This window comes from Eschrichtius robustus, chromosome 12 (assembly GCF_028021215.1).
Source record: "Eschrichtius robustus isolate mEscRob2 chromosome 12, mEscRob2.pri, whole genome shotgun sequence".
Taxonomy (NCBI): domain Eukaryota; kingdom Metazoa; phylum Chordata; class Mammalia; order Artiodactyla; family Eschrichtiidae; genus Eschrichtius; species Eschrichtius robustus.
In genome coordinates, this window is record NC_090835.1 from 79,861,652 (window position 1) to 79,874,088 (window position 12,437).

The window sequence follows — 12,437 nt, forward strand, 5'->3', positions numbered from 1 at the left end:
ACATTTATATCATATAGAGAGAGAAAATTTGATACATGATATTTCTTGAATTCTTCAGTTTATCTTCGTTTAAGTTTGGCAAGTTTATCCACAGTTTCTGCAATAAGCACATTATAAACTGTAAGTTCATTTATCTAGTAAATATTTATTGAGCACCTCTCAGGTACCAGTTAGAGAACAATCTGATTTGTTAATTTTGACATTTTACATTTTTGATACCAAGTGTGCTATAATGAAATAATAAATCCACATACAAATTGCCCATAGGTGCTCCTAAATAAGCTGTAGAATGAATTAAAATATTAATGAATTACATATATTATTTATCAGATATTTTAGAAGTCTTTCCAAAGAGTATTTTAAAAGTCTTGAGTTCCTCTTGGAAAATGAAATGGAGGGGAAAATGACTATATAAAAGTATACAAGGGAACCTAGAAAAATGAAAACATGAGTTACAGAAGAGGGATTGTTGGCTGCATTTTTTTGTTTATTGGTTTGGATTTTGGATTTTAATGTAATAGTTAATTTAAAAAAAAAAACAGAAAGAGATAGGTAAAGTACAGGTTATTGTATTAAAAATTATAATTTGCCTTGCACTGTGACGTATTTTCACATTCATTTTCCCAAATTATTTGGGCTGTGTGTCCTGCCTTGGAAATGGATGGTAACTGAATATGGAAAATTACCTGTATTCACTTAAAAATTTCTTTATCTCAGGTTTGCCATGATCTTGCTGTGTTTTTAACTGTTGTATTGAATCATTTCAACTAGAGAATTTGAATTTTTTTCTCAGTCAATATGGCTGTTTCCTTTAAAAGTTTTCCCTATGTTCTGGGATATCAGGCAACAGAGATCCTATTAACTTTAGTCAAATATATATTGTTTAATCAAAAGACTTAACAGTAATAAATACTTTGTTTTTAGGAAAGAACTGGAAAAACTACGAAAAGATTTGGAAGAAGAGAAGGCAATGAGAAGTAATCTAGAGGTAATTCATTTCTTCCAGCATTGAGATCGTAGTCAGCATAAACTAGACATGTTTTTTCCAACCCAACTGGGTGATTGGTTCCACCACAAAGTATGCTATCCTGCTTTAGTTGGACACTCCCTACAGCTTGGTCACCATTTAATTAATCTCTTGTTGACTCCCTGCCACATTCCATTCATTCATTCCGCAAATGTTTTTTGAGCACTCAGTCTCATAGACACGAGGCACAAGGTATACACTCATGAATAAAGCAAACATGGTTCTTGCCTCTTAAAAGTGTCTAGTTCTAGATCTTTTGCACTCAACACTCCTTCTTTCTTGAGCTGTAGTTCTCTTTTCTTCACAGTTAAACTTTTTTTTTCTTTTTTTTTTGCCTGGGGGCAGGGGTGGTGATGGTAACGGGATGGCTATAGATTTGCTGACTTTAATTTCTCACTGAATTGAGTTTACTTTGTAGCTAATGTCATCATCTTCACTCTCTGCTGATGACTGACAGTTTCACTTATTTTCTTTATCTTCCTTACTTTTTTCCATCCTCACTGACTTTGGTCTTCATTTGTATTTTTTTTTTTATTTGTATTTTTTCCTGCATACCTCAGAGAAAGTGTTTCCTGCCTTTTTTAAGAGGCTCTTCCCATTCTGTGTTTAAGTATTGCATACTCCTCCCTATTTTTACCTTGCTTCATTACTTACCCTGTTTCTTTTGTTAGCACTGTGAAACAGAGAACGTGGGACTTGCTGTTAAAAAACTTGAGCTCCTCTTCTGACTTACCCTCCTGACTTTCAGTTCAGAACTACATATTTGTCAGGCTTAGCACTTTCTGAACATTGTCTCATTGGATACATAACAACTTGTAAGCATTATTGTTCCTATTTTAAGAGTGAGGAAACCAGGGTTTAGAATGATTAAGTTAGCAGTGGAGCTAACATTTTTAATAGAAGCAGCCAGACTCCAGAACCTTTGCTCTCAGGGATTAAGTTACGCCATTTGAACGAAGAGGTCGCTTACCTCGTTCAGCTTTAGTTGTTGAGATAATATATGTGAAGGTATTTGGCAGATTATCAAAACTCCATTTTTACTCTTATATCTGACACATAACCTTTATTGGCAGTCTCCTTTCTTTCCCTGAAAATACTCAATTTTCCTCTTTATTCAAAAAATAAAAAGCCCCCTTTTAGGTCTAGCTGCCCTCTTGATCTGTATTCTCTTTTCATTTGCAGTTCATTTGTTGCAAAAAAGAAAAAAAAACAAAACAAAAAACAAGAAAAGCATACATTTGCAGTCACTAATTCTTCACTTTTAGTTCAGTCCTTAACCCCTTGCATTTTGGGTTTACTGATGGCAACTCCTATGTCTCTTCGGTTTCTACCGCACTTCACATTTTTACCATCACCACCTTTTCAAAGTATGTCTTGGTTTACGTGGCCGTGCATTCTTCTGTCTGACTTCTCCATCTCTCCTCACCTAAGTGAGGTGTTCCTTCCGTGTTGTGCTTAGCCCCCTTCTCTGTGCATCTGCTCTTTGCTCGCCTGTGTCCAGGAGTATCATAATTAGGTCTGGTGCATCTGCCATTGAAATCTAGTTCTTCTTTTCCCAGCTTCTATCCTGAGTTTCCAGCTATTAGACTCCCTGGATGTTTCACTGTGAACTTAGACTTAGCATGTCCCCTGTCACACGTAGCACCTTCTTTTCAGATTCTGATTTTCTGTGTGTTGAAAGTTTGTTGCGCTTCTAGTCACGCAGATGTGGGACTTCTGTCTCTTCTAATTCCACTAACTTTTAGGCCTACTGGCTGTACTCCCTAACCTTTTTCTCTTTATTCCCACTGTTTCTGTCCTTTTCTCATGCTGTTATCTTCTGTTTAGCTTGTTTGTTTCTCTCATTCTTATCTTGTCTTCCCTTGCTCAGTATTTTCGAAAACTTTCTATTACTTGCTGAATGAAGTTCAAACTTCTTGACTTGGCAAATGAGGTCTCTTATGTCCTGGTCCTAGTTTATCTTTCTTTCCTCACTTGCTAATCCTCAATTGTCCCTTACAGTTAATTTGTCTGAATTTTTACTCTGACTGTATTTTCATGGATTTTCCTTTTGTCTCACTTATCATGCCCAAGTTCTGTAGATTCTCAAGGCCCTGCTCAATCACATTCACTGAGTTGGCCACCAGTCTTCTGATTAAAAGCAGTTTTTCTTATTTCAAATTCATGTTGTTTAGTTTTGTAAGAGATGAATAAGTAATAATTTTCTGTCTTATCACTATTCACATTATGTACTTATTTTGCCCATCTTCTGTACTGTTGGAGGTGGGATCTTTTTCTGTTTCATCTTTGTGCATAGCTCCTAGCACAGTGCTATATACATATTAGATTGCTAACAAATTTTTGTCAAACTAATAAATGTTAGAAGATAGATATTAAAAATACATCTTCTAAATATATGTTAAATTCCCAGTGCGCAACATGGTAGAAATTGAAAAATTAAAAACAAATGTTTCTTGACTTTCATTCCTTATATTTTATACATAACACATATTCATATATGAAAATAAAGTAATAAGGTTAGCAAGAGGAACTAATACAATACTAAATTTGTATATATGACTTAATTTGTCATAAAAATCATGGAAAGAGTCAAATGAACTATTTGTTTCTTTTTTGAAGAATTTCATTTGATTATATTTTCCCAGCAAAATCAGCTGTTACTTAGCCTCTCACTGACCTGTATTATAAATTTGTTTTTTTTGGTGGGAAAAGTTTGATACTTAATACACTTAATAAGGCATTAGAGTCTCAGGATCATATGTTTAAAAGAGAAATTATATTTCCCCCCAAATGAAAAGTAATACTTTGAACTACTATAACATTAACATTATATAGTATTAAATTATACTGAGGAGTGGTACAAAGGACTAATGATGAGCAATGAACATAAACATGCTAGAAGAGAAACTCCAGCAATGCAAGTTATTTGCCGGATACCTAAATTTATGTGACCGGCAGCAGTCTGTGAGGAGTATTACTGACTGCATGCAGCACTGTTCTCCACCCTGACCCTCACCCCACCCGCACTCCCTCTTCTACCAATTTTTTTTTCTTTCTGTTTTCTATACATCCTCGCGCATTAAAATTCATACAGTGGTTAATGTATCTTTGGAATAGAGATGATAATAGCGCGTCAGGCTGAAGATTGAAGGTATTTTGTCTCAATCCAGTGCTACTAACATGTTTGGCTAATAATCATATTAGTCAAAGAATAACATCAGGAAAGATCCTGGAATTAGCAAACCATTCTTGAATGGTTAGGATCCCTTAGGAGATTGTGAGCTTATTGAAATTATACTTTTTGACTGTAGCAAAATGCTCATCATTTAGTAATGATCTATTTGTCAGAAGTTAGCCATAACATGTATTACTTGTATGCATTGTTGGGGAGAGGGATGATGCTATCAGGAGAAGGTAAGGCCTAAATGTTTCTACATGTAATGCAAGGTCAGAGATGATCAAAATACCATATGATTGGGAAGAGAGTACAAAAACTATGGCCTTTAAAGCCTTAGACCTTACCAATACAAGTTCTGCATGGAACCACTGGCATGGTGTTTAATCTCTTTGATCCTCAACTTAGTTATTTGTAATATGTCAAAATTAAATAACTCTCTGTAGTTATTGTGAAAATTTAATGAATTTTTCTAATTTTCTTCTAACGTTTCTTAAATTGTGAACTTCTGTTAAGTGAAGAATGTCTTCTACCTAACAGTGGAACTATTTTTAACACATTGACTGCATTTTATATACATTCCTGGGCTTTAAAGGCTATTTAATCTAGAACATACTGTTTACAGTTGAGGAAGTTGAGACCAAGTGAGGTTAAGTGGTTTACCGATATCACCTAAGGAGTAAGTGAAAAACATAGAACTAAACTGGTCCTTTTAAACAAAAAAAAAAAAAATTCTATATTGCCCCCTTTGTTTAATTATAGGTACGGGTATGTTTCTTAGTTTGGTTTCAAGGATACTCTTGTTTTTTGTAGGGCTGATTTTCTTACAGATCTTTCAAATGCTCACATTATTTAACATTGTTCTGGGTGAAACAACTGTAGCTGCTTTTTTGTTGTTGTCACCTGTCATTTAGGAACTTGCATTGTGATATTTTCATCTGTTGAACTTTTTAAATATTTATTACACCATTGGAAATTGGATTTTAGAATGGAAATCAAAATCTGGAGGCTTGAAATTATGATCAGATCTTCATGACATAGGATAAAATAAATAAACTTTTTTAAAGTAAAGATATTTTATCTGTTGCCATTTAGGTGGAAATAGAGAAACTGAAAAAAGCAATCATGTCTTCTTGAAGTGACGTGCACCCAGTGTTCTCAGCATTCCAGGGATTCAGAAGCAACACTATGAACTTCAACTGACTTGTTACTTAAAAATAACAAATGCTGATGTCGTGATAAAGAAATATGCGTATATGAACTATTATATCTATAGAAAAATGTAGGGGGAGGGTGAATTGTTCTTATATATTTTGTTTTGCCAATATGAAAAAAAAGAGGCCTTATTTCTTATGTGCTGGGATTGCAAACTCTTTTGTTTAGTTTGCTTGAAAATACTACTGAATCTGTATAAAAAGGAAAGAAAATTCACAATAGTTTTTTTTTATTGAAACTTGTAGTATTATTTTTAAAGAGATCTATACTATAAATATGGTGATATCTTTACGAATAATCTGTAAAATATACCATTTGAGAGGGACAGTTTAGCTTTATAGTAACTATAGTCACTACTTTTCCCATAAAACATAAGGGATATAAACTTTGTATATATATATTTTTTATGTTTAGCTTCTTACCCAGGATTACACTGTTGTGCCTGTTTGTTTGCAGTTTGTGATACTCTGGGTGATGAAATAGGAGTTTCCTAGCTACAAACCAGATTACTCACCCATGCATATAGTAATAACTGTAATGAACTAATCAAAATAATTTCTTCAACTTTTGGAATATTTTTTTATTGCTTGCACTATAGGATTCATAAAGGAATTTAGTTAAAATGTATTGGATTGTTAAATATATTGGGGAAAATATGAGCTATATTTTAAATTCATTAGGTCTAAGGAACTAAAAATGTCAATTTAACCCTTAACTTGTTGTGCCTAGAAACTACAGCACATATAATATGCAAACACCAGCCTTATTGCCGTACTTTTCTGCTTATTTTACAGGCTCAAATATTACTCATTTCATAATCTTGTGATTTAATTCTTCATGCCCCTCCATTTGATTTTTAATAACGGTAATATTAGAAAAACAAAACTCCAGAACTTTCAGAACTTCAGTGTGCAGTTTCATACTTGGACAAGTTATCATTATGTAAATACTCAGGTTTTACATTGTATAATTTACCTACTAGACTAAACTAACTGGTGGAGATGTTTGGAGCTGTCATTTAGGTAACCAACTTTATAAAGAGTGTTTAGTAGGTCATAAAACGTAACATCACAGCTTATTTAAAACCAAATAGTTGGCCATATTCAAAATGCATTTTCACCAAGTGGGTGAATAGCAGTTTCTTCACAGTCACTTATGAACACTTGAACTTTTAAAAATGTTATCTACAGATAATATGTCTCAAAATATGTGGGTTTATATGGAAAGTAGAAATTTTGATATTTTTTTTTTGCAAAAAAAAATTAGATTTTAAGCTTTATTATATAGCAAATGACTTTCAGATTTTGAGTACCATCTATCATGCTTCTATTTTGTGTTCTTTAAACCCCCAAACCAATATTTTTCCTTTAAGTTTTAGTTTTATAATACTGAAATCTTGTGTTAATGAAATTTTGTCATATTGTTTCAAATAAAAGTGAAATAGAAAATAATAGAAACTCCAATACATAATTACTTAAATTCACAACTTAAATTAGTGCTTTTGGGGAAATCTGTGCGTTGAGTATGTACATTGTAACTTCTTAAAGTCCTTGGGGCTCTTCTGATGAGGTCACTGCTGAACAAAATTGTTTATTCCTGTTCTAGTGTTTTTAAATGACTTGTCAAATGAATGATTTCCTTCTTCTTAAATAAATTAGGTCTTATTTTCTTTTAATATGAAAGTCTTCAGGTAGAAATAAAAACAATGTACCCTGGAAATCACCCTCCAGCTTTATGACTGGAAGATCTGATTACGTGCTCCCTCCCTCCCCACCCTAATAATGGGGTAGGGGAAGTTACCAGCAGATTTCAGGCTGTTCTTAAAGTTTTTGTTGGTCATTTTCTCACCAGTGCATAAAATCAAGATGGTCATGAGTACTGAGAGACATTTAAAGTGTTTGCTTGTATACTCCTCAGTCAGAATTGAAAAGTAATTCAAGTACTATGTCTCCATTTTCTTGCCCTTGACCAAATAGTAAAGAAAAGAAAACCAAAATCAAAGGGAAAAATGATTACTTTAATCTAGCAATTTACCAGTATTTGCTCTTGATATAGGAATTTTATTAATTCCTGTTTATAAAGTTAATATCATAAAATGCTATGTAATAATATAGCTTTTACTTGGGGGTAAATCTTTTTTTTTTTTTTTTAATGAGTGAGTATAAATTATAGAGTAGAGGTGAACAGCATGGCATCTGTCATTGCCAAATTGGTAGTGAATGTTTGCTATTCTTTGAAAAACATAATATTACTAATTTTCGTAATTATATTTCAATATTAGGAGTATTGTGTGTGTGTGCGACCACCAAGCTTTGGTCATACTATAAAGCTGTTACCTCTTTACAAAATCTAAGTCTGAAGATAGGAAGAGAGAATGGGCCTGGTGTAACAGAGGATTCTCTTTTTATGCTTCTTACTGTGATCACAGAAAAAAATAAACCCAAGTGCTCTCTAGATGTGTTGGTAAACATTTTATGCTTGCATTTAAACTTGAAATGTATGAACAGAATGAGACAATCAGTTCAAATCAGAAATGAGAAATGTTAAAATTTAATGGCCTTGTTTTGCTGTAGCAATAAAATGACCAAGTGCAATGACTTGATTTAATAAAATCATCTTTTAAAAGTTGCTGCTATGAATATTTTTAGCCATAAAATTTTATCCTTGTTGTAGCCTGACTTGCCTTCAGTAACTGTTATGTAATGCAGTTGGTGTTGTGGTATTCTAACATTCCAAAAAAATAATAATATATATTTATGGAGAAACTCAAAACAGTATATACTTCACTGACTTGTTTACAGGTGCTGTAAAGCATGCTTCTCCCTCAAAAAGAAAATAAAGAATAGTATTGCCAGTTGTGTCAGTCTTTATTGGTTATTTTTCATTAACTTCAGCATATTCTGATTGCAGAGTATGATGAAAATTATTTTCTATTACTTTGAGTTTTCCAAATAAAAGAAACAATATAAATAGTAAAATAAAAGCATTCAAAGTTCTAGACCTATGTGACATTTACTGAACCTTTGTGAGTCTTTTCTTTCTACCTGGAACTGTGAGATGATAATTCCTACCTCACAGGATTATTGGGAGAATTTGAAATGATTTATATAAAGTACCTTATGAAGTGCTTGCCATAGAGTAGATTTTTTAAAATGGAAGCTGCTGATTTGCTCTTCTCAAAAGCATCTTGCAGTGATGGATATGATGTAAATTAGGCAGATAAGATTAAGAGAAAAGGCATAGTATGTCCTCTCCCCTTGTTTTTGAATACAGCATCCCTTTCTTTGGAGGAGATACAGCTTTCATTTGTATGATACTCGAAATGGAGCTGAGAGTACTTTGCCCAAATTGAATTATTGACTCAGAGACTGAGATTTTAAACATTTGAAACAAAGAGCTAGTCTCAGCATGGAAGCTCTCCACAGTTACATTTTTCTGTCATCTGGAAAAAGCTGATTTGGAAGAACTAAATAGAGTATAAAGATATGGAGACAGAATCCAGAAGGATTTTAAGACTGATTACAGTCATTCCTGAAGCCCCACTACCCACCCATTGCTTGCTTCCTTAAGCATAAACTTGCACATAAACTTTTTGGTTTCTGAGCTCGCGACTGGATGTCCTGGTAAATATAATACAAAAAACAAGATACAGTCATCCCCCCCTTATCCACGGCAGGTACATTCCAAGACCCCCAGAGGATGCCCGGAACCGCAGATAGTACTGAACCTCACGTAATACTATGTTTTCTCCTATACATAGCTGTCATAAAGTTTATAAATAAGACACAGAGATTAACAACTAATAATAAAATAGAACAATTATAACAATATAATAAAAGTTACGTGAATGTGGTTTCTCTCAAAGTATTTTTCAAATATAATGCCTTTTCCATCCTAACTAAGTACTTACCACACACCGTGGCCCTAACTTTTGCAGCTTGAGGTGCGACAGCACAACTAGCCCAAATTTGTTTTCTTCCCAATTTTGTGGATAGAAGATTCTTGCCATAGGTCTTAGCAACCTCAGCATGTGATTTTTTTTCTTATTGTCGAGAGCTTTCGCTTTTTCACTTAAAGGAAGCACTGTTTGTCATACCTGAATTGCCAACATCACTACTCTCGCGCTCTGGGACCATTATTAAGTAAAACAAGCGTTACTTAACACAAGCACTGTGATTCTTCTAGTCGCCTAAGTGACTAATGGGCGGGACGCGCTGGACAAAGGGGTGATTCACGTCCAGAGCTGGATGGCGTGGGATCATCATGCTACTCCAAACGGCGTGCACTTTAAAGGTTATGAGTTGTTTATTTCTGGAAAATTTCATTTAATACTTTTGGACTGCAATTGACTGCGCGTAACTGAAACTGCAGAAAGCAAAACCGCGCATAAGGGGGCACCGCTGTAGAGTCTGGAAGACATCAAGGCCCATGTACTCTTGCTGAGCACATACATGACTCCAGGCTTTCTAGAAATCTGGAAGATTTGAATCATGGAAAGGAATAAGACACCACTATGAAGCAATATGGAAAATAAGTGTGGCAAGTCGTTTAAGTTAAAAAAAAATGGGAGTTTGAAAATTTCTACTTGCTTTTTATTGGCTTTTACAAACACTGGGCATAAATTAAGCCTTGCAGGCAAATGGTGGTAAAATTTTGGATTGTAGAGTTTTACTGTTTGAAGGGACATCATTAGAGATTGTCTAATGCCTTTGCAGATGGTTTTGTCTGAAGGAACAATTTTCGGATTTAGCCCCATTGTAGGAAGTAAAAGCTGAACTCACGTGGGTCTATTCGACTTTATTACTTGCCAATCAAGGTTCAAGAGACTAGACTGTTGGGGTGTGAAAATTTTTTTCTGAATCCTAACAATTACTGCTTTTATTTTTACCACTAACTACCTTTATTGTGAATATGCTTGTATAAGAGGAAAATAAATTTAGAAATAGGCAACAATATTTTTTGTATAGAGCCAATAATTTTTTTTAATCACAGAAGGTGTTGTGGTTTTCATTTTGCAACTATTGGGTGGTATTCTTTCCTATCAGCTTATAAGTGGTCTTTATTAGCTACATTTCAGTTCCTAGAAAATTGTGTGAATAAAGTTATGAGAAGTAAAACTATATTTTAAGTGCACTGAGTAACTTAATTCTTTAATAAGGGCAATTGTTAACATTTCATGGTATAGTGCATTTTTAGAAATATTACTAAACATTAACAGAATGCAAATACAATCTGACATGACAGTAACGACATTTTTACTCTTATCCTCTCCCTTGAAACTGACTAAAGACAATAAATAGAATGAAAAATCGACTTGATAGATTGAAAGAGATTTAAGGAAATCTGTTTCTCAAATAAGGAAACAACAACAACAATTTATAATAAAAATACCTCCCAAATGCTTTGAGATTTGGAACAAAGTGAGGACAGCCTGAAGTCTGACATAAGGCTCCCCAGACCTCATTCCAGATGCTGATTCTCTGAAATGTCCATGTGATGGTCTTAGACCCGAATCCTCTACAACAGAATGGCTGGAGCTGTGGAACTGAAAGGGAAGCCACACCAGCTGTGAGCCCTACTCACTTGAAGGCTGAAAACCAAGGGGCTCCCAGGAAAGATAACAGGTTTGATGAGAGGGTGTTTTAGATAACGGTACTGAATGAAAGCTATCGTTATCTCCTGCCGCTCCTTTCTGCTCTAGTCAGCAAATAACTGACACCGGTCAAAGGTGAGCAATCAGGCACCACACACAAGCATCTTTATAGACGCATGTGTGATAATCAAATGTATTTAAAAAAATTGTCCTGAAACAAAGGCTTGATTTTTGCAAATAGAAATCCCTATGTCCTGGGGCGGGGGGCGGGGGGGTGAGGGAGGATTGACAAGATTTATAACACCAAGACACATTTGTGTTAACTTATGAAACTTGAGGATAAAGAATGAATATTTGCCCAAAAAGAAATAGAAAATTTAATTGACTAATTCCACCATAAATAGGAAATGTAATTAAGGCTCTACCAAAGACAGCAAGGCCAGAGGGGATCATAGCTGTGTTTTAACTGCTTGATTTAAACTAGTCAAAACTGTAGAAAAAGGTGGAAACTTTCCCAATTTATTTTATGAACCTAGTGTAACTTTAATATCTAAACCTGATCACCACAGACCAATCTCACTTGTAAAGATTTGGTGTGAGGAGATTTATCAACCTTAATGCATTACATGAAATGATGAGTTAAAAATGGTCATACTGGGACTTCCCTGGCGGCGCAGCGGTTGGGACTCCGTGCTCCCAATGCAGGGGGTCCTGGTCAGGGAAGATCCCACATGCATGCCGCAGCTAGGGAGCCGACGCAACAAAATAAAATAAATTAATTAAAAAAAAAATGGTCATACTGACAGAGCAGGGCGGGGTAGGGCCGAGCATATCCTTTGCTGGGAGTGTGGTGCAGGGAATACAAAGATAGTTTGGTACCACTGCCTTGATCCATGGGACACACCAACAGTTCTACTCACTTACACCATCAGTACAAATGTCAACAGTGAAGAAAAGTAGCTGACATCTTAGTATTATTATGACAGTGGTTTTGACCCTGTGGAACACATTTAAGAACCACTGACCTGAAATAACCCGGTATGGTCCCTAGGATATAGTAGACAGTGAATATTGAGTGGATGAATCAATAAATGAATGACAAAGAGGATGTGGCCCCTCTTCATTACCCCTTGTCTTTACCCTCTCCTCCTGCCTTTTCTTTCTTCTTCAACTATTTAAAGATTCAAGTTGAAATAGCTTCCCAGGACTAACCACTATCATGTCAATTATTATAAAATAGCCATGCTTCCAGAGGCTCTGTATTATGCTCTTAAAAAGCTTTTAACACATTTGTTATACTGGGCTTTAAGTAGTCAGTTTAATTACCCTAAGGTTTATAATAAACTTATCTTTAGTCTAAAAATAGGCATGTTTGTATTGTGCTTACCATGTACCACGCACTGTTGCAAGTAATCTCCATCTAAATC

General features: G+C 34.7%; 1 protein-coding gene across 2 annotated transcripts in view; it reads left to right on the plus strand.

Annotated features, from left to right (window-relative positions):
• Positions 1-8,271, plus strand: part of CD2AP (CD2 associated protein) — a 114,214-nt gene extending 105,943 nt beyond the window's left edge. For both annotated transcript variants that reach the window (XM_068557955.1, XM_068557956.1), the window contains 2 exons: positions 925-988; positions 5,298-8,271. In XM_068557955.1, the coding sequence (XP_068414056.1) occupies positions 925-988; positions 5,298-5,339 (106 nt within the window). In that variant the 3' untranslated portion in view covers positions 5,340-8,271. The remainder of the gene's footprint in view (positions 1-924; positions 989-5,297) is intronic.
• The last annotated feature ends 4,166 nt before the right edge of the window (positions 8,272-12,437 follow it).